General features: G+C 44.4%; 1 protein-coding gene across 1 annotated transcript; it reads left to right on the plus strand.

Moving 5' to 3' along the window:
* Window positions 1-30: 30 nt before the first annotated feature.
* On the plus strand, window positions 31-21,308 carry ift122 (intraflagellar transport 122 homolog (Chlamydomonas)). The gene is made up of 29 exons (XM_072367263.1): window positions 31-180; window positions 3,156-3,222; window positions 3,745-3,829; window positions 3,923-4,001; window positions 4,089-4,165; window positions 5,118-5,184; window positions 5,272-5,418; window positions 6,089-6,164; window positions 6,930-7,121; window positions 7,532-7,670; window positions 8,270-8,472; window positions 9,864-10,001; window positions 10,242-10,406; window positions 10,521-10,718; window positions 10,791-10,931; window positions 11,467-11,520; window positions 11,797-11,958; window positions 12,915-13,081; window positions 13,970-14,141; window positions 15,362-15,464; window positions 17,238-17,378; window positions 17,468-17,565; window positions 18,374-18,474; window positions 19,305-19,470; window positions 19,546-19,663; window positions 19,739-19,867; window positions 20,396-20,472; window positions 20,593-20,757; window positions 20,910-21,308. The coding sequence occupies exons 1-29, from the start codon at window positions 140-142 to the stop codon at window positions 20,994-20,996; spliced, it is 3,555 nt and encodes a 1,184-aa protein (XP_072223364.1). The 5' UTR covers window positions 31-139; the 3' UTR covers window positions 20,997-21,308.
* Window positions 21,309-21,586: the final 278 nt, after the last annotated feature.

Consider the following 21,586-nt stretch of genomic DNA (forward strand, 5'->3'; position numbering starts at 1 on the left):
AGGAAGTAGCGTGCAGATCTGAGTCTGCGCAGTGCGAATGAGCCATGACAACCAGAGAAGCAGCAACAACAACTTGTTGATCAATAGAAGAAAGAGAAGAAGAACATCTTGTGATTGTTTATGCAATTAAACGGTGGAAATGAGAGCCGTACAAGCATGGCAAGATAAAGTCCGTGAACGGTAAGAGTCTGCAGGGATGATGGTTAATTTTCCTACGCAGGCCTGATGCTGGGATAGAACGCTCGGTGGATAGCAACGGTGGTTGCTATGTAAACTAGTGTTAGCTAGCTAACTAGCACTAGGACCGCAGCCTTTGGTTTGTGGTTAATAACTGGTGGACAGCTTATACATGTTCTATTTAAGTGATATATGCCATATAAATAATGTAGTTTATCACTGTTTATTTGTCGCGCGAAGTTTCTGGTTGTATTAAACGCTCACGCTAAGCTAGCTCGGTCATGTTAGCTTTTTTTTCTTGATTTTCGCTGCACAGCTGCTTGGTTTGGATGAAAGATTTTTCTTTTTCAACTGAAGCAGCTTCCAGACTAACGTTGTTTAAGATAACACATGATTGCTTTCATTTTCATGTCGTGTTATTACAAAACATCGACCTATTGATAGCGCTGCAATTAACATTTTTTAAAGATCTCTTCGATTTTTTTTTTTAGTCAATAAAGTTCGAGCTACTATCGCCAGCTATTGAGTCACTTTATAGAGTTTATGTGTCTACATAAACTTTATAAACAGTCTATGAACTAAATCAGCACTGCAGTTTTCGCAATATTTGTTATTATGGTACAATAGGGATTTCAAATGTAATTATTGTAGAACACTTGAAGTCATTTTCTTTTCTTCCCAAAAGTAAACCTCCAGGTTCAGGTAAAAGGTATTTTACTGAATTTATTCAACTCAACACTCACTTAGAGTGATGATCTTGGTTGATATGAACGTATCCCTTTTATTAATATGAGAACAGACCAACAACTCTGTGAGAAAGATGAGAGGCAGCCAAAATCACGTTGTTATCTACACAAAAACTCACTTTGGTTGCAAGTGTCAGAATGAAATAGTTGATGAACCAGTGGAAATGATTTTATTAACAGGTCTAACATCGTCAGCAGGGAGTAACTTAACAAATTGCCAGCTCTTAAATACAGTAACATACCGGCACATTAGTTTGATGGATTTTTATTGTGTTTATTCCTCAGTTTCAGCACAGACTCTTCATAATATTTTAAACATGGCCTTAAAGGGGAACTCCGGTATTTTTAAACCTTATTTCTGGCATGAAATACGTTTATCTACTCACTGAGAACAGTTTGGTGAAAGTTGGGTTCTTTTTTCTCTTGCTTGTTGTGAGTAATAGTAATTTATTAAAAACATTTGCCCCATAAAGAAAGCAGCATATATATTTAAAGTTATTTATATATAAAGTTAGACATACATAACGACCCCTCTCACTGTTTGATTTCTATAGAGTTACATTTTAAAAGTTACCAGGGGACTCAGGACACAGTCTCAGGGTCATTTTGGATTCCAAGCGGGTTTTATTATTAAATGCAGCACAGCAGGCAGAGCAAAAGAACAGGCTGTGGAAAACCTAAGCGCTTCCTCAGTAACTGTGGCGGAGGAGGAGCTCAGCTATGAAAGTTACAAACATAAAACTCTCCAAACTGGGAGGAAGACAGAAAAGCTATGAACACTTAAAACAAAGACACACTCTCCTAACGAGGCGGATTAAACAAAAGACGCACTCTTAACAAACAGAGGCTCTATGAAACCTTAATGATTAACTCAAACTCTCCTTTAACGGAGGTGACAATGAAAAGTTACAACGAAAAATCTCTCCTTGAAAACGGAGGAAAAACAAAACTATGAAACTTCCGTTTAGAATAAATAAACTAAGGCTATGAGTAAGAATAAATTACAAAACAAGGCAGCACTGCAGGAGGATCGCTCACTGCAGGAAACTATGGCTGAAAGAACAAGACAAAGGGCTGGTAATGATGCACAAGACAAGGGAAACGCAGACTATTTGAGCACATGAGGGACCAAGAACAGGTGGAAACACCTGGGAATCAGGGAAGATAATCAGACGCTTTACACGGGAGGAAGGCCAAGATACCTGAAACGAGAGGAGAAGGTCAGTGCTTTCAAAATAAAACAGGAAATGACGAGACATGGAACAGAAAATAAACCGTGACACACTCTAAAGATAACATAAACTGGGATGGACTGTAATACAAAAGCGGGGCTGTGTGCAGCCACTCACCTGCAGGTTTATTCATATGTGTGCATATTTTCCTCCATGCAGACATACATGGACACTTACCCATTTAAATATCCAACATAAGCAAACAAGGGTCCTTCTCAGACTACACTGGACTAAACTGAGACATCTTTTCCCAGGTGCTACTCTCATAGCTTCTAAGGACGGACCTGCCGTTCCCCACATTTGATTATTCCTTAAAGTAGGGGCACATTTTCTGGATAAAGGAGTTTTACCACAGCTGTGGTAAAATCTCATTTGGAAACAAAGCGTGGAGGTAATTTTTTCCACTACATACCTGGAGTAATGGAGCCTGGAGTAATACCTTCTCCCCTGTATAAGCCAGGAAACTATTCGCAATACACCCTTAAATGCAATATGTATACTGTCCAGAACGTTCTTATCGCCCCCCGACTTCCTCTCACATTTGATCAATCTGTTTTTTAACAGTAACACGACTAAGTCCCTTGAAAATGCCCTCGACTGCTTAAAGTGGAACTTATGAGTCACATCAACATAAACTGAGTGTAATTTAGCATCTAATGTGGTGTCTGAATGCTTCTTCTCCCCCTTATATTCCAAATGATTTTGTTTTTAACTTTATTCTTTTTAACTTTAACATCATTCTTCCTTTGGCAGGTTAAATAGTGTTAAACCATCGGTAGGGCTGTGTGCTGTGTCACTTTTGTGATACATTTTTGTGCATATGCACAAGATATAAAGGAGAAGATAACCATTAAAACAACAACTGAGTTGTGCTTACAGTCAGACGCAGTAGTGAACCTTTTAAAAGCTTATCCCAGTGACAGATGGGTCCTCAACAATGATGCCGACAGACTAATCAGTTTATTAGAAATCTATTTTAACACAAATCTCTCTTTCACAGAGTGTATGACATTGCATTCAAGCCTGATGGGAGCCAACTCATAATAGCTGCAGGGCTTCGTGTGCTGGTAAGACTGTCCTTTTTCTTTTTTTTCTGCTAAGGAAGACACAAATCTAGTGAATGCTCAGTGTTGTAGTGTTTGGCAAAGATTCCCCTTATTCCTGACATCAGCTCTTGATGCAGTGAAGTCTGAGGGATGTTTTATGTTCATCAGCTGACGCTTTTATCCAAAGCTTACAAATGAGGATATAACGTTAGCATCGAAGCTAACATTAAGCTACATGGAAGGAAACCACTGGTCAGACTCGGTCATGTCCTGCTTATGGTTGCATCTTTGCTCTTTACACAATGAACTTCCTCCAGATTGCTCCAGTGGTTTAGTTATTCTTCTCCACTGTGGAGAGAAACATGCACATCCCTTCTAGTCTTACTGCACGATCACCTTTTTCCCGTCTTCTTTTATCTCCCAACTTGTTTAAGAATGTGTTCGAGGCTGAAAATGCAAGAATGGATGCACATTACGAGTTAAATTCATTTTAATATAAAGACACACGTTGGATTCAGTGAAATAAACTCTTCCTTTTTGCAGGTGTGTGATGCAGCAGAAGGGACTATCATCCAGCCTTTAAAAGGACACAAAGACACAGTGTACTGTGTGGCTTATGCCAAGGATGGTACCGAACTGCTTTTCAGTTTACACACCACATATTTCTGTGTCACTCAGCATGTTTTATTTCACTAACACATGGACATGCATTCCTCTGCAGGTAAAAGATTTGCCTCAGGATCAGCTGACAAAAGTATTATCATCTGGACTTCTAAACTAGAGGGCATTTTGAAATATACGTAAGTGTCTTTTACTCGCTGTTACTCAGTGTTCTCTGACATCATTATGGCCATTGCATAATTCTCTGTCACTCTCTTAATGTTTAGTCACAATGACGCCATCCAGTGTGTTGCCTACAACCCAGTCACTCACCAACTTGCCTCCTGCTCTTCTGGGGACTTTGGTGAGTGCACCTCGAGTTCAAGTCAATCTTCAACACAACATGCTGTCAACACATAAATAATTTAAAGAGGAACGCTGGTATTTTTAAACCTGGACCTTATTTCTGGCATGAAATACGTTCATCTGCTCACAGAGAACAGTTTGGTGAAAGTCGGCGTCCTTCGGAAGATATTTAGATAACTGGAGATCCATATAACGGAGTGAACGGGGCTTAGAGGATGCAGCCTCTAAATAAGGCATTATCTGTCTTTATTTCACCAATACTTTAAGAAGAATGAATGAATGAACGTGTGCTATAGCTCTGTTAGCTCATAGCTGCTGTTATGTGGCTACTTGCAGCTATAGGAGAGCTAACGGAGGGATTTCTACACAGGCACTCTACTGGGACCACTTCATCCACACGCCCCCCTGCAGCACAGTTTATTCACTCCGTGCTCTGTGACAGTCGGCTAACTTCACACAGAGTTTGCCGCTGATAGTTTTGTGCAACATGGCAGGATATTTATCAGATTTTGACGACAACTTTGAGTAAGATGGACGTTCTTATCGGAGTGAATGAGCTGTGCTGCAGGCGGGCATCGATGACATCATCCCAGTAGACAAGTGTGTAGAAAGCCCTCTATAAGCCCCCCGATAGCCGCCAATAACAACAACACAGCAGCTATGAGCTAACAGAGCTATAGCACACGTTCATTCATTCATTCTTCTTAAAGTATTGGTGAAATAAAGACAGATAATGCCTTATTTAGAGGCTGCATCCTCTAAGCCCCGTTCACTCCGTTATATGGATCTCCAGTTATCTAAATATCTTCCGAAGGACGCCGACTTTCACCAAACTGTTCTCTGTGAGCAGATGAACGTATTTCATGCCAAAAATAAGGTCCAGGTTTAAAAATACCAGACTTCCCCTTGAAAGAGACCAAATTACATCGTTATATTTCTTACATTTTCAGGTCTGTGGTCCCCAGAGCAAAAATCTGTCAACAAACAGAAAGTCAGCAGCAAAATAACATGTTGTGGGTATGTGATGTCTGTCAACTTTCTGAGACAGCCTTGCTTTTTCCTGTGAAGGGTTGATCTTGCAGCCAGGGTTTCATTTGATTGCAGGTGGACAAACGATGGGCAGTACCTTGCTCTTGGCATGATGAACGGTGTGGTGAGCATATGCAACAAGAATGGAGAGGAGAAGGTGAAAATAGAGCGTCCAGGGGGCTCTTCCTCTCCTATCTGGTCCATCGCTTGGAATCCCTCTAAGTTAGTCCTTTTTAATCATTGTAACTAAAAAAATAAATGCACATAATAATGCTTTTTATATATTTAATGACCTTCATGGTGCTTTCAGTGTTACTCAGATTTAAGCATGATTGTGTGAATTAGAGATTATTGCAGTTCAGGTGAACCGTTTGCTTGTGGCCAGCAGGTGGCAGCAGTTGACATGCGAGTGGTTGAACTGTGAGGGAGATTATAATGCCTTGGATCAGCTGATTCCACTCTCTGCTGTCCCCTGCAGCCAAACCCAAGACTCCTCCTGCAGCTGCTATAGAAAGCCAGTGAGAGGCAGCTTTACATGTTATAATCAGTCATGAGGTAGAGAGGTCAGAGCATGAGGTCGGTCAGGGAAAAGCATCTCTTGAGCTTTGATTTCCTGGGAATTGAGGTGGACTTTGACAGTTCTGACAGGGTCTATGGGTGCCGGTGTAATACAATACTCTGTCTTCACATGCAAATCAAAGCTGATCGGAACGAAAACATACCAAAGGTTTCCATTTCCCTCCATAACTGACTTTTTGTGTTGGGCTTTGCCATAAAAGTTCCCTTAAATGAAGGCTGGCTTCTGATTTTTCGGTCATCGTTACTCAAAAGCCCCCCTTCAGCCCTGAAGGTTGTCACAAGCACTCATGGATGAAATCTTTTCGTTTTACAGGGATGAACACAACGACATGTTGGCTGTGGCAGACTGGGGTCAAAAGCTCTCCTTCTACCAGCTCAGTGGGAAGCAGGTGATTATCAGTAATCAATAGAATAAAAAGCCTAAAAACAACACTCTGTATCCACTGTCTCCTGTTACTTTAAACTACTAAAAGAACACTGGAGAGATTAAACAAAAGGGAAGCATTAATCGTCCTCTATGTGCTATAAGTGGCTACAGCAGTAAGAAACAAAAAAACTTGAGATTGTTTGTCTAAAATCTATCGTTTTGGAAACTCTTAACTGAATTTAGGGTCTGTGTTTCCTGCTGTAATCAGGCTGTCAGGCTCTGCTGAAACCATAACAGTGCATTGGAAGTGATCCTGCTGTGCTTTAATGGCCCCCTCACTGTCCCTCCTTCCTCCCCTATTCCCTGTAGGCTATATTGTAATTATAGACAAATATGGATTGTTCGTTTCTCTGCCTTAGGCTCATGAATCGTCATTGGCCTATTTATGGCTTTAAATGAACATTTTATTCTGATTACAGCACAGTGGTGGAGGGAAATATCGAGGGATTCTCTGGGAAGCTTTTTTGCACAATGAGGGAAAGCAGATGGATAGAACTGGGTGACCTGATATGATGCTGAGCAAATGGACTTTGAACTCTCACAAAACAAAAGCCATTTAAACCAGAGGAACTCTTTCTTTTCCTCACTATCAAAGGGGTTGTTGAGTGTTCTGAGGACTTTGATCAGACACCGGAAATGTTGTCTCTAACCCTCGAGCAATAATGCAAGAAAAGCTTGTTTGGGTCCCATTTTTACGTCCTCCTCTCTCTGTTTGTCTCCCCCGTAGATTGGAAAAGACAGAACTCTGACCTACGACCCGTGCTGTGTGAGCTTCTTCTCCAAGGGCGAGTACATCGTGATGGGTGGCGCCGATAAACAGGTGTCCCTCTACACTAAAGATGGCGTGCGGTTGGGAACCATCGGAGAGCAGAACTCCTGGGTGTGGACGTGCCGAGTTAAGCCTGACTCCAACTTTGTGGTGGGTGCACAGCTTGTGAAGTCATGTGCCTGTAAAAGATGCCATTTCCTACCCTGGAATCATGACGTGTGTCATAGTGAGGGAACAGAAATAAGAGTTTTAAAGCAACACTGTTTGCTCAGATGTGACATTCACGTTGCCAGTGATGCATTTATTCTGATGTGCTAAAAACAGTTCCTCCTTAACTACACAGATACACAACGTATGCTCAATCAGAGCTACTTCTACAGCTTTTCCTCTCACTATATTTAACTGAAAGTGATGAGGCACACAGGAGAGAATTGGTTTCTGGCAGGTTCTTTCAACTCTGCTGGTTAGATGCTTTAACAACGGGAACATTTTCCCACTCCCTCAGTCTTTTCTTGGAGGTGTTAATAGGATGTACTGCAACATTGTTGTTTCTTGCCTAGGTGTTGGGCTGCCAGGATGGGACCATCGCCTGCTACCAACTTATCTTCAGCACAGTTCACGGCCTGTACAAAGATCGCTATGCTTACAGAGACAGCATGACCGACGTCATCGTTCAGCATCTTATCACTGAAAAAAAAGGTGATGCCTCCAAGAATAATGTGTTTAAAGTCTTCTGGTGTCACAATCAGGGGTATATATAGAGTCTAAGTGTCTAAATCATATCAAATACCGTATTTTTCGACCATAAGACGCACTTAAAATCCTTTAATTTTCTCAAAAATCGTCAGTGTGCCTAATATATGGATTAATTCTGGTTGTGCTTTCTGACCTAGAACTGATTTTATGAGGTACACGGCGCTCAAAAATCTGTCAGAATGTTTTAGCTCGGCCTTGGTTAGCTGCAAAAGCTGCACTGCTTGATGGTTTGAGCATTACGGGCCACCGTAGTCACACGATCTGTGCTCCAACATTAAGGTGTGTGCATTCATTCATTCATTTTCTATACCTATTGCCCTAAAAATGGCTCCAAACTCAACGCTATCAGTCAGTACAGCAAGTGAGCTGAATAAAGTTAGATTTATCTGAGTTTTGTTTCATTTAATGCGCCTCATAACCCGCTTTACGTACGAAAATAGACCCGTTAGCGCCTTATAGCCCGAAGAATACGGCACTTGATATGAATAAGCCTTCCTAACCCTACGTCTCCACTCTCTCTCACATCCTCACCTCTTTCCCAGTGAGGATCAAGTGTCGAGAGCTGGTGAAGAAGATTGCCATCTACAGAAACCGTCTCGCCATCCAGCTGCCGGAGAAGATCCTCATCTACGAGCTCTTCTCGGACGACTCCTATGACATGCACTATCGCATCAAGGAGAAAATCTGCAGGAAGTTTGAATGCAACCTGCTGGTGGTCTGCTCCCAGCACATCATTCTGTGTCAGGTCGGAGGAGACAGGCTTTCATTGGCTGCTGCCACATCCTGCTTGGGTTTTACTTCTATTTCACCGTAAACATATAAAACATTAAAAGTCAGACACCTTCATTATTTCAAGAAAAATATGAGCTCATCTTGAATTTGACGGCAGCAACACACCTAAAAAAAAAAGTGCTGACAACAAGCCGGATGCTCCCTGGCAGCCATGACTTCCAACGAGTCTCAGTTTTCTATTGGCTCTTTGCCTCTGTCCGTTTTAAATGAGCTTTCAGAGAAGTGTTTCTGCAGCTTCTGCCTTCCACGGTGGAGCTTTAACCTGCTTTTTAATGGCACCGTGAGCTGTGGTCAGACAATATAATATGCAATATAAGTGTTCTGACTGCATAGATGTGGGACAGTGTCACAGAGACTCTGCCTCTCTGAGGTTCTCTTTTCACACCCAATCACTTCTGATCAAACTGATGTATTGTTGCCAGTTAACCCATTTAGTCCCAACATGTTTCTCCAGCTGTTTCCTTTGACTTTTCCACCCTTTTTCTATCCCGTTCCACATTTTTTAGATGTGTAGCCGCCATCAAATTCAAGATGACCTGATATTTTTATTTGAAAACACTGAGCACTTTCAACACTCGACATGCTTTCTACTTTCTATATTGGTTTATTAGATTTGCAAATCAAACGCAGCCTTTTTAGAGCCGTCGTTCTAATTCTCAGAGCAAAGTTTTCTGACCTCCAGTGACACTTGTTCCCTGTGAATTGCACTCAAACACCCGCGGTTGTGCAAGAAGCTGCAGGAGACATTTGAGCTCCATAATTATGATGAAAGCGGAGTGAATCAGTATTTAGATATTTATCGCAGATGTGTCTGCCTGGCTTGCCCAAGGCGTCCGCTGTACATGTGCTGTGCAGCCTCTGCTGGATAAAATAAGACCGTTTGAATGAAGGGGGAAGGACCACAGTCTGTTAAAGCAGTGGGCTTCTCCTGGGGTTCCTTTCTGCTTTTCGTCTCAGCGTGTTTGGCAGAATCTGGTGGGGAGGAGCAGCAGCCATCCCTTTTAAATCTCCCTGTGTGACAGAGCTGCTTCAGATCTCTCCATTGGGCATACTCATGTTTCATGTGTCAGACAATTTGTAGGCCCTATATATGGGCTTTGCATGCTTCTCGTAGATTAAATCATAGTTTATCTTTATAGTGCTGCTTTGGGACAGTGAAGCACCCTCTGCAGGGTTTTAAGGTACAACATGCCAGAATTCATTTGACTTTCATGAGTCTGTTTAATGAAGATTAACAGACTGTGAAATGCTGCTGTAAAAAGTGAATAATTCCACTGCTGTCTCATTTGCAGCATGTTACTGTATGTTATTGTGTTTTCACCTTTCTCCTTCGGCTCTGTGCAGGAGAAGAGGCTCCAGTGTCTGTCCTTCACCAGCATCAGGGAAAAAGAATGGGTGATGGAGTCTCTGATTCGTTACATCAAAGTCATCGGTGGGCCGCCAGGCAGAGAGGGCCTACTTGTGGGGTTAAAGAACGGAGCAGTGAGTGCTTCACAAACTGTCAAACTTGGAAATAGTGATGCCAGTGGTCAAGGGATTTGAACATGACAGAAAATCTTTCTTTCCTCGGGAGGATTTGCAGGCCTTTAAATGGGATTTGCATGCTTCTCTCGGATTGGATCAGAGGTTAAGGTGCTGCTCTGTGACGCTGAAGCACCCTCTGCAACGAGGGCTTGACTGACTCAGATGGTCTGTTTTAATTGTGCTCTGCTCGTCGTGTAGATCCTGAAGATATTTGTGGACAACCCGTTTCCCATCACGCTGCTGAAGCTGTCGACGTCGGTGCGCTGCCTGGACATGAGTGCCTCCCGCAATAAGCTGGCTGTGGTTGATGAGCACAACACGCTCCTGGTCTATGCCATCAACAGCAAAGAGCTGCTTTTTCAGGTCAGTCGGCAGTGGAAATGATGGCAGATTTAAAAAAGGGTGCAGAAGAATGGAAAGAAGCAACAAAACAGAAACAGGCACATTCATTTACCCTTTCTGATTTATTTTCTGAAGGAGCCAAACGCGAACAGCGTGGCCTGGAACACCCAGTGTGAGGACATGCTGTGCTTCTCTGGGAATGGCTACCTCAACATCAAGGCCAGTAACTTTCCTGTACACCAGCAGAAGATGCAGGGCTTCATGGTCGGCTACAACGGCTCGAAGATCTTCTGCCTCCACGTTTATTCCATGTCTGCAGTGGAGGTGCCTCAGGTGCGTAGGGCTTTGTTGGCCTGGATGACAAAACAAAGCATCTTTCTAACGCTTTATTATTGCTCTGCCCAGTCTGCGCCCATGTACCAGTACCTGGAGAGGAAGATGTTTAAGGAGGCCTATCAGATCGCCTGTCTTGGAGTGACAGACAGCGACTGGAGGGATTTGGCCACAGAGGCTCTGGAGGGCCTTGACTTTGACACCGCCAAGAAGGTCAGTCAGATGCACAAGCTGTTCTGATTCAGACCGGTGTCCTCATAGTGTACAATTTACAGCTAAAATCAGCAGCACCATCGCACAATATGCACCTCGGACCTTACCTGCAAGCCGATGTGTGGGTTTGTTGATATTTATGAGGGAAAAAAGAAGGATTCTTGGTCATTTTTCAAATGTTTTCAAGCCTGAGTATGGGAACGTACTATTTGTGTGCTTAATTTCTGTTACCAAGACAAAAATCTAACCATAAGCACCACTTATTACGCTGTTATTTACCTTTTTAATTAGCAGTTTTGATTAGGCTTCGGTGGAAATACAAGGAGGCGTTTTTTCACAGCCTCAGAGTTGTGGAGCCGGCAAATTCTGAGGTGGTTTTCTGGGTGGAAAATTAGAAAGGGAGGCGGGAGCCTAAGAGGTTAATTAATCACTGAGGCAGGAGCTTTAAGAGTCTGGTATCGCAAACAAAAGCACAGCACATCAGATTCTGAGAACCAATCTCCTAAATCATTCTGTGTATTCCTTCCGTTTTCAGGCCTTCATCAGAATCCGAGACCTGCGCTACCTGGAGCTGATCAACAGCATAGAGGTAATCAGAAGGAAAACTCTGTAAAATCTGCAGATCCAGGCAGCAGAAACATGCTGAGAGCAGGGCAGTCGGTCCGAACTGGGCGGATTCTGCCGGGTTCTGGTTTAAATCCGGGAAAACATCCAACTCTGCCACTTTCAGTAAAATGCAGAAAGAGAGAATATTCGTAGCATTCAATAAAAAGAGTTGTTTAGTGTTGCATGCCAGTAGTTCTTTCTGTGCACATGTGTTTATCTCGGCTCACAAATGCCCGTATTTGCGTTGACTGATTTGCAGGAGAGGAAGAAGCGGGGTGAGAACGACAATGAGCTGTTCCTGGCAGATGTCTTTGCCTTCCAGGGGAAATTCCACGAGGCAGCCAAGCTCTACAAACGCAATGGCCACGAATCCAGAGCCCTGAGCATGTACTCTGACCTGCGGATGTTTGAGTACGCCAAGGTGATTGAATAATCGATTGACTAAACCACGAACATGCACATGGAACACAGCTCCTTATCATCACGGATGGAAGAAACCCGTGAAGCATTGCGTGTTTTATGGGTTTAGAACATGTGTTTTTCTTCCTTATATGCGGTTATGCCAAGTTGGGGCCTTGACTTTCATCTCCCAAACGTCACTGCGATCTCCACATAAATCATCTGATCGGTGCAACTTACGCACACAGTTAAAGTAGGAGCTGGAGCACAAATGGAGGGAAATAAAGCAAACATCTGCTCTTGTGTGAGGGCTTCGAGGAGGTCAGTTGCGGCTTTAAAAACAGAATTCAAGCTTTTCTGTTTACACGTGGGGGGTCGTTTTGATCATCGGCGTTCGCTTTACTGGAGTAGATGACACAGCCATGAATTGTTCGTGTATATTTCTGCATGCATGCGTCTCAGATCTTTTCTGTGTTTGATGTGTTGGCTGTATATTTATGTGACGGCGCGGCCATCTGGTCCCACAGGCTGTTTGTTTTAGGTAGGATGGACACCGGAGGGAAAGGCCTTTGAGCCGCCTGACTCGCTCCTTTCGGCTTCAGTCTGGACCCTCGTGACTTTGTCTATCTGAAGTGGACTTTTTTCTCTTTCACCCTCGAGATTTCGCTTGCGACAATAATCATCCCGACTCAATGCTTAAATGCTTTCATATGTCTTAACTTCTTAAAAATGCCGATGGCTCGTCCCACATTTGCGAATTTTGAGTCTAAATCCGAGCAAAAACACTAATAAAGTGGGTGCAGAATGATGGGTGGTGCTGTTCCAGACCTATCAGTGGGAGTGGTGCTCCTTGAATTCTGTTTTCACAGTAAACACATAAATTCCTGCACACTGCAAACTGCTTCATGGGAACTTTTGACGACTTCGGTCATCAGTCTTCAAATGGACTTTGTGTTCATAATAACTCTCTATTTGCAGGAGTTTGTCGGGGCCACAGACCCGAAAAGCACTCGAATGCTAATGACCAAACAGGCCGACTGGGCCAAAAGCAGCAAGGAGCCACGGGCAGCAGCGGAGATGTACCTGTCAGCAGGGGAGCATCTGAAAGCCATCGATATCATTGGAGAGCACGGCTGGGCAGACATGTGAGTGGAGGTGCTGCTGAACCGAACCGTTATCGATAGAGATGCTGAAGTGGCATAAAAGTTGACTGGCAGTGAGAGTCTCCTCCGTTGCATATGGGCTCAATAAAGCCAGCTCCTTTTCTGTAGGGTTGATATTTACAGGGGTGTTTATATAAGGATCTTCTAGCGCCAGACGCCAGTGCTGCAATCAATCAGTGTTTGCTTGCACAGTTTGGACCAATCAGAGCACAATTACTGCGTCTCGCGTGCCGTGAAAGTCGTCAGTTCTTCTGGTACAGCACCTAAAGTCATAGGAGCTGCAGCATGTGTCAAAAATGTGCCCAAACCTTTGGTTCTTGTTGTCTTAGATCTTTACTAATCAGAAGGCAGCTGATAAGACATTTGAAAGGTTCTTCTGTGCCGTCATTATCTCTGGGGTGGTGCAGACTGACAGCATAATACTCATCTGAGGCACTCCTCAGCAGGCGGCTTAAGTAAATATCTGGATCATGTTTCTGACACATGACACACTGGAGGAAGATGCAACAGCTACCAGGCTCCTTGTGAACAATTAACTTTCTGTTAAGTTTGGCCCACTTGTGCACAGCGGGAATGCGGCGCGTGAGTCTGAGCTGTTGACAACCAGACAAATTGACATCTGATGGTCATGTCGGAGCTTTCTGCTGACTGCATCTGACCTGATGTGCGCACGTTGCAAGCCCCCCCCGCGGTGCTGCCAGTGGATCAGTGCTGAACACAGTCAGAGCTCTTTAACCCGAATCAGATTAAGCTTGTGACCCTGACTGAGTCGCATTCTTTCCGGGGTCATGAGCACAGTTTGTTCCAACAGATCCCCATTCGAGTGTTATTTTCCTTCAGCCTGTCTGTGAACTCGTGTTCTTTTTACAGGCTGATTGACATCGCCCGCAGGTTGGACAAGGCCGAGCGTGAACCCCTGGCCAAATGTGCACTCCACTTCAAGAGGCTGAAACACCATGGCTACGCCTCGGAGACTTATTCAAAGATGGGCGACCTGAAGGCTCTGTTGGACCTGCATGTGGAAACCAGACATTGGGAAGAGGTCTGTTATGTTTATGCATTTGTAAGTTGCCTAAGGACCCCAGCTGGAGGTAGTACCTTTCATGCAGGGGGTTTGAACCCAGGAAGGTGGCGATAACAACACTACACTTATGCACCTTCTCAGCTTATCAGGACCTACACATGAAAATCCTGTGGCAGTCACAAACATTTTCTGTGCTAAATAACCTCAAAAGTGTCACGAACCACAAAATAAACTGCTGCATTTCACGGCTTGTTCAGTTCTGCAGTATTTGTCAGAGCAACCACAGTTGAGGGTGAAGAATAAGACAAATGTAGGCCTTATTTCCTCGTTCACTGACAACTGAAACCACACATTCAGAGCTAACCATCAAGCTTTAGATTGGTCTGACTCGATGCCCACATGATGACGAGCTGGGAGTTAGAAGCTCAACACTCTGTGCATGAAACCGTATTCTGCTTCCAATCAAACTCCTCCATCAGAGTGGATCATGCTGCTCAGACAAAAAGAAACGCTGCATCTCTTTAATCCATCTGCAGCCTGCAGTTGGGTTACAGAGATGCATGCTGAAACACTGGAGCCAGCAAAACAGAACATCAAATTATGATGACATGCTTCTTGGAATATTTATTCCATCCTCAGAGAGAAGGAAGAAAGAGCAGGGGGTGGAGGTAGTTTAGTTTTTATGTGCATCTCTGGGGGAGGTGGAAACAAAGACAAGCCAGAGTTACAGCATGGACCATATGGAGGCTATTTACTGTTCCCAATCTTTTCTTTTTAAGAAAAGTATTTGTTGAAGTGACTCTAGGCTCACTGGCCTGGGACACACGGTTTTACTGTACGGTATGATTGGTGTGTGTTTATTGGCTCAGATTTAGCTACAGGACTTTGAGCTTAATTAGTTACCATGTCAGGCAGAAATGTGTCCGAGGGGCGCTACCGCAGCTCTTTATGTCCTGTCATTCAAATAGAGTTACAGTTGTAGCTCTAATTGAGTGTGAAGCCGACTTGGCTCGTTTTAACTAATGAATGATATTGTAGAAATATTTTGACTTGAGGTAATGTGTGTTTATATATAAAATATGTGGTAACTTGTGTCTCCCTAATCAGCTGCAGCTGAGGCCTAATTGCCTGGGGCAGTCCAACACCGTTCCCTACATGCACTACATGCGCTTTCACAGCATGTGGGACTGAATTCAAGTGAACATATCCATCTAATGCATAATCTGTTCATTTCTCAGGCCTTTTCTCTGGTGGAGAAGCACCCTCAGTTCAAATACGACGTCTTTGTGCCTTATGCCCAGTGGCTGGCTGAAAACGACCGCTTCGAGGAGGCCCAAAAAGGTCAGCTCCACTTTTAGGCATTCAGCTCATTGTCTGGATACAGCAACATATGTCCTCTTATATGCCTTCAGGATCATTTCGGTGAACACGAGGCCTGCACCGGCAGCCAGTGTTTACATATGGAAGTGATTCTTTCTCTACTTCCTTATGATTTTCTGTATCCCTGTAAAACATGATCCTCTTTGCTGGAGCAGAGCAGGACAGAGCGGGGCGGCCTGGTCGCTGAATGACATGCTTGTTGCCTCTAATCACCAGAGCTACAAGCAGCTCTGATGATGATTACTTACTGTAACCATAGTTATAATCAGCTCATAGATTTATAATTATGATCTCGGCAGGCATATTTCCTCTTCTGCACTGTCGTCCTCTCCGTGGAATTCATGACTGCACAGACCTGATTGTGTTGGGGTTTGCTTATGGTCATGCATTTAGTTGATTGTGTGGCTTTTAGACAGGCGCTGAAGCGGTATTGTGTTACTGATGATTGTTATGTCTCGGATTCTGGGCTGTCTCCCGCACTACAGGGCTGCTACTTCTCAATAACAATCCAAGAAGAAATAGCAATCATTCCTGAAATCCACTGAAAAGGTTTGATCGTTCTCCTGAAAAGATGGCTTTGCGATTTCTATTCCCGTTACAGAACAATATAAAGTATATTTATAAGGTTGGAGGCTTTCTGTAGCCTTGTCAGGTTGTGTTTTGTGTTTCTTTAACGGGGGAGGGGACGTGTGCTTGTCTCTAACAGTCACCAACAGCAGCTGAATGTGGTTTCTGTCCAGTTAGGACCACTGATAAATGTTTGCCACTAATACAGTCTGACCCCTGTTGTGGTTGTGGGGGTAAAATCACTCTCAAAAGCTGCTTCTAATTACCCTCTGAGAGGAACATGAAGCATAGCTCTCATGTTTAAGTCAAAGGGCTGCGGTGTTTGATATGGAAGAAGAACCTTCCTGTCGGGAAAGAGCTGCTGCTGGTTATTAGATGTGAAAAGGAGGACTTTATCTTCCACCTTGTGTTTCCGAAGAGCAAATTACTCTGGCTTTTATTGGGTTTATGTGTTGGAAGTTTGCACATAATGCACATGTTTGTCAGTGTGTATGATTCAGGGCTCTGTGCATTAAAGAGGTAATAAACAGGACTGAAAACCAGAAGTTAAAGCCTTTCAGACAGCGCTCTGTCTTGGATAAAATAGGCCGATTTACACTTAATTTCTATCCTTCTCTGTGGAGCTCTTTTGAGCCCAAGAAGGTCCAATATTCAGTAGAAGAGAGCTGGAATCCTGTGTTTTTGCACAAACAATCCGGTGAGAGTATAGCAGGAAATAAGGAGGCTGTGAGAACATCAATCTGCTAATCCGTCTCCAACAGCTGCCAACTGTTGGCTCCTGTATTAAGGTTTAAAATAACGTATGCTGAACTTCCATTTGACTCTTTTTTCAGCTTTTGCATTGTGGCCTACTTTTTCCTCGATACAAACGCTTACTTTTGCTAATTAAGTAGCGATTCGGCACGTTTAGAAACATGTTTTAGGCAGGAAGGCGCCTCTGCTGAGGAGATAAAAAGCTCTTCTTCCTCAAATTGAAACTTCAGGAAGATAAAAACTCTCTCATACAGCTTGTCTAATGTGTGAAATACTTACCGGTTAATGCGGTTTATAAATACTGGACACGAGTCGGTCACATAAAGGTGTAGAAAGAAGTGCTTCGAGTTTAAACCGTCACTTTAAATCTGGAAGTTCCACCAGATGAGACTGACTTTTGCTCTTTTTTTCCAGCGTTTCATAAGGCTGGGCGTCAAACTGAAGCGGTGAAGGTCCTGGAGCAGCTGACCCACAACGCTGTGGTGGAGAACCGGTTCAACGATGCAGGCTACTACTACTGGATGCTGTCAATGCAGTGCTTGGACATCGCCAGAGGTGAGCTGTGTCTTCTCTGCACCGATAATCCAACCACAGTTTATGGTAAAGCTTCACAGCTTTTCTTCTCATCCTTTCGTCTGAACCAGAGAGTGAAGACCAGAGGGTTGAAATGCTGAAGAAGTTTGAGCGTTTTCAGCATCTCGCTGAGCTTTACCACGTCTATCGCTCCATTCAGCGTTACACGGTGAGAACATGATGCTTTGCTCCCCTGCCAGATTTAAGCCGATCAGCTGTTGAAACAGTTCCTGCCCCGAGGTTACACGTCTGTTTCTGTTTGTATGCAGTTCTGTGTTTCTTCCCACTTTCCATACGTTTTTTTTCAACTTAACTTCCTCTAAACTACTGGGAGTTGAAAAAAAACAGGTCTGACTACGGTCAGATTACGTCAATCCACGAAATGAGTCAGGCTTTAGGAGAAATTAAGATAAGGGTGTTAGGCAAAGTGAGCAAAAGCAGGAGGAGAGGGCATTAAGTTGAGGCTGCAGTTCACTGAAGGGAAATATCAGCTCGAATGAACCGCCATTATTACACGCCTGAAACCCCCGTGACCTCTATCACCATGGTAACCAGCCGAGGCGACAGCCTCATCGGCGGTCCCCACACAGCACGACAAACAGCAAAAATCCTCCTTAAGAGCACCGAATGAGTGACCTGGGCTGTGTCAGTCTTCCCGGTTTGTTGTTTCAGCTCTCGGCTCCTCGGTGGTCACACCCAGAGGCATCGCTGTGATCCACACCAGAGCAGGAAACCCCTGCATCTCACTTTAATTCCCCCAGACAGCCGCTAAAGATTCAAACTATTAACTTGAGGGATGAAATGCTTTTAGTGATTGCTTAAGAAAATTCATCTGTTCCTTTCAGGAGGGATGAGGCGCTGGAAGGGGGTCAGGCTGCTTTCAGGCTGCTTTCAGAGCAGGTTGAAGATTAAAGTAATAAGAAAGGAGCTAGTTATCAGATATTTTTCTAATTCTCTTCCTTTTTTTTAATCTTTAGGATGAACCCTTCAGTTCTCACATGCCGGAGACGCTCTTCAACATCTGCAGATTCCTCCTAAACAACCTTACCAAGGACATACCGCCAGGCGTCTCTAAAGTGTATCCTTTCACTAGAGGAAGTAGTCCTAATGCAGCGTTATATAGAAAAAACAACAATGGGACTCCTCCTGTCTGGAAATCTTTCCACAACTCTGTGAAATCAAGCCTGGCACAGGCTGTGATGATAAAGTGGAGGAAAAGAGATAAAAGTAGGGGGAAAACGGAAGCGCTGGCGCCACAGCGGACGCCATACCGCTGCTGAGAGAAAGAAAAGGAGTGATGATGGGGAGGAGAAGAGGCACATTTTCGCTTATCAAAACAAGTGCTTTGATTACTGAACTCGGTGCATATGTACACACAAACAAAAAGTTTTGATTTGAACAAACGGATAGAGACAAATCCACACAGTTGCACGCTGTGGATGCCGGGAGGAGGAAGGAAAGGCCAGCCTTGGAGGAGGAAATTGGCCTGAGCAGCCGGGATCCTCTGTGGCCAAACTGAACCCTTCCAGAGACTTTGAAGTAAGATTTATGGACTAAGCGGGACTTTGTTGGACGTTGTTTAAACACAGTGTCACAAAAACCCATGAGCTGAACTAGTTACACAATTGGAGGACGTGCATTATCAAAAGGTTGTAGAGCTGGGTGTGTAGGAGGAGCTGGAGAGCGGCTGAGTGGAGAGGAATGGCGTTGAGTTTGAAGTGATGGAAAAGCGCCAGCGTGGAGTTGCTGCAGCTGCAGCTCATTGACCTGAGCTTACCTCTCTCTGAGCCCCTCTCCTATCAATCTCTGTAGAAATCAAACAAGCAACGCTTTCCCCGAGTCAAACACCAGGGAGCCAGCGCTGTTTCGCTACCCATTAACAGAATTTTAGCCTTAACCGGACTGCAGTAACACGCTGTATGCGCTGGCCAAGCAGAGCCGAAAGCTGGGCGCATACAAGCTCGCCAGGTACTCCTACGAGAAGCTCCAGGAGCTCCACGTCCCCTCCCGCTTCCTGGAGTCCATAGAGCTGGGCAGCCTCACCATTCGCTCCAAGCCCTTCCACGACAGTGAGGTGCGTGCAGGAGTTATTCTGGCGTTCGAGCCGCTGTCGCCGCCCTGTTGGTTTAAAACTGCATGTTTCCTGCAGGACCTGATCGAGGGCATGATGTGCTACCGCTGCTCCACCAACAACCCCCTCCTGAACAACCAGGGCAGCGTGTGCATCAACTGCAGGCAGCCTTTCATCTACTCAGCCTCGTCATACGGTCAGCGACACTCCGGCAGAGGAACCTTTCTGCTTAGTCTCTTTCTTGTTAAAGTGCTGCTTGCTTTGTGTGCAGAGGTGCTGCCTTTGGTGCAGTTCTACCTGGAGGAGGGTATCAGCGATGAAGAGGCTCTTTCTCTTATTGACCTGGAGGTTCCTCACGCAGATCAGAGGGAGGCACGGGGGCAGGGCCTGGACCACGGTGGTATCCTTTGATCTTCCTCAGCACGTAAAGTTACAGACTGTTCAATGTGATTTATATGAATAATTAAGTCAACACACTGCATCTCCTCTAATTGAAGCATGTGGCTCTTCTCCACCTTGTGACAGTTCTAAGAAGCTGTTTAGTCTGCATTGGCCTTGATTCTGTGCTTGTGGGTAAGCTGTCAGAACTAAGTCATCTTAGCTCTTGAGCTAATAGGGTTAGTGAGGCTCTCCCGTCTCATCTTAATGACACTAACCCTCCAAGAGCCGTAGCCACAGCCGTGGTGCAGGGATTAACCTGCATTAGCCAGCAGACACTCAAGGGCACGGAGGTCTGCTGTGTTCTCCCAAGGCCACCATGTGAATGACAGCCACAACTTGTTTTAAACACATTGCCTCTTAGAACACTCTCCCTGGGGTTTTTTTCCAAATGTAATTACAGAAAACCTGTGTGGCAATAAAGGAGCTGATGTTGAAAAGTGTGCTGCTCGTTGCTTTGCCTATTTGTCCTTAACTGATGAGTATAAAGAGCCGCAGTCTTTGAGGATAGATGACGGTTTGGACGATGAGGACGAGGATCCGTTCACTGCCAAAATGAGTTTCGAGGTAAGGAAAGAAAGGACAAATGAGAAGAGGCGATTAATATTCTGCCGACTGAGCAGAGCAGCTGGAGAGGTTGAAAGGACATAAGAGGATGTGGTTCTGCTCGTCTGTGTGTCCAAACAGCAAGGGGGCTCCACCTTTGTCCCCGTCAAGGTGAGCCGCTCCGTGCTGCGCTCCATGAGCAGAAGGGATGTCCTGATCAAACGCTGGCCCAGGCCGCTCAAATGGGAATACTTCCGCTCCCTGCTGCCTGATGTGAGCATCACCATGTGCCCCACCTGCTTCAAGGTACAACATTTACTGCCACAACGACCTTCCTGACCCGCCAACCTGTTCCTCTCTCACTTACGACTCATTGTGGGGTTTTGTGTGTGTTCCTTTTCTACTTTCTCGCTCGTTGGGGGCTGCTTTCACCGTTTCCCTGCCTGTGTTTCCCTTAGATGTTTCACAGTGAGGATTATGAGCTCCTGGTGCTGCAGCACAACTGCTGTCCTTACTGTCGCCGACCCATCGACGAACCCAACTGACCTGTGGCTCTGTGGCTCTGTTCCTGTTATATATGCAGCTGTAGTATTCTGCAAAGGTAGTACAGCTTAATTCTGTGGTTTGATCTCTGTTTGTTATCCAAGGAGTGTGTGTAGGAGAAGTGCAGCGTCAGCCTGTCGGTCCAGCTGGATTAATGGAATCAGATTACCTCTGCTGTGAATACATCATGAACTGGTGTAAAAATATAAAGAAACAAATGATTTAAACACTATTTTGATGTATAGATTAGTTTCTGCAGACGTATAAACTGTGTACAGATTGTATCATATGTTGTTTCACTGATATTACCTCAAAGGGAGTCTTTTCAATAATAAAATACTGTTTTGTATCATTGTGCGTTTTCTTATCGTCTCTGAATCTGATTACACTATAAGTGCAGCTCTGTGCTAAGCAGCGGTTAGGGATTAAGCTTTTACAGATGCAAATAAGTTGAACTGCTCTAAAAATTTCATTTAAAGTCTGAGAGGGTTGAAATCACGAACCGTTTCTTCGCCTCCCACTCTCCTCTCGCCTCGTTCTAATGCAGCACTGATGCACATGACAGTAATGATGGGTTTTATGTGGCTGTGGT

Source organism: Leuresthes tenuis, unplaced genomic scaffold, assembly GCF_036924035.1.
Source record: "Leuresthes tenuis unplaced genomic scaffold, fLeuTen1.0.hap1 SCAF_16, whole genome shotgun sequence".
Lineage (NCBI taxonomy): Eukaryota > Metazoa > Chordata > Actinopteri > Atheriniformes > Atherinopsidae > Leuresthes > Leuresthes tenuis.

Bases quoted from the DNA above. Each gene is read 5' to 3' on its own strand.
- ift122 (XM_072367263.1), top strand. From the start codon at position 140: ATGAGAGCCGTACAAGCATGGCAAGATAAAGTCCGTGAACG. The intron at 15,465-17,237 runs GTCAGCTCCACT...CTTTTTTTCCAG, and splicing joins CTTCGAGGAGGCCCAAAAAG to CGTTTCATAAGGCTGGGCGT. The intron at 18,475-19,304 runs GTATCCTTTCAC...ACCGGACTGCAG, and splicing joins CCGCCAGGCGTCTCTAAAGT to TAACACGCTGTATGCGCTGG.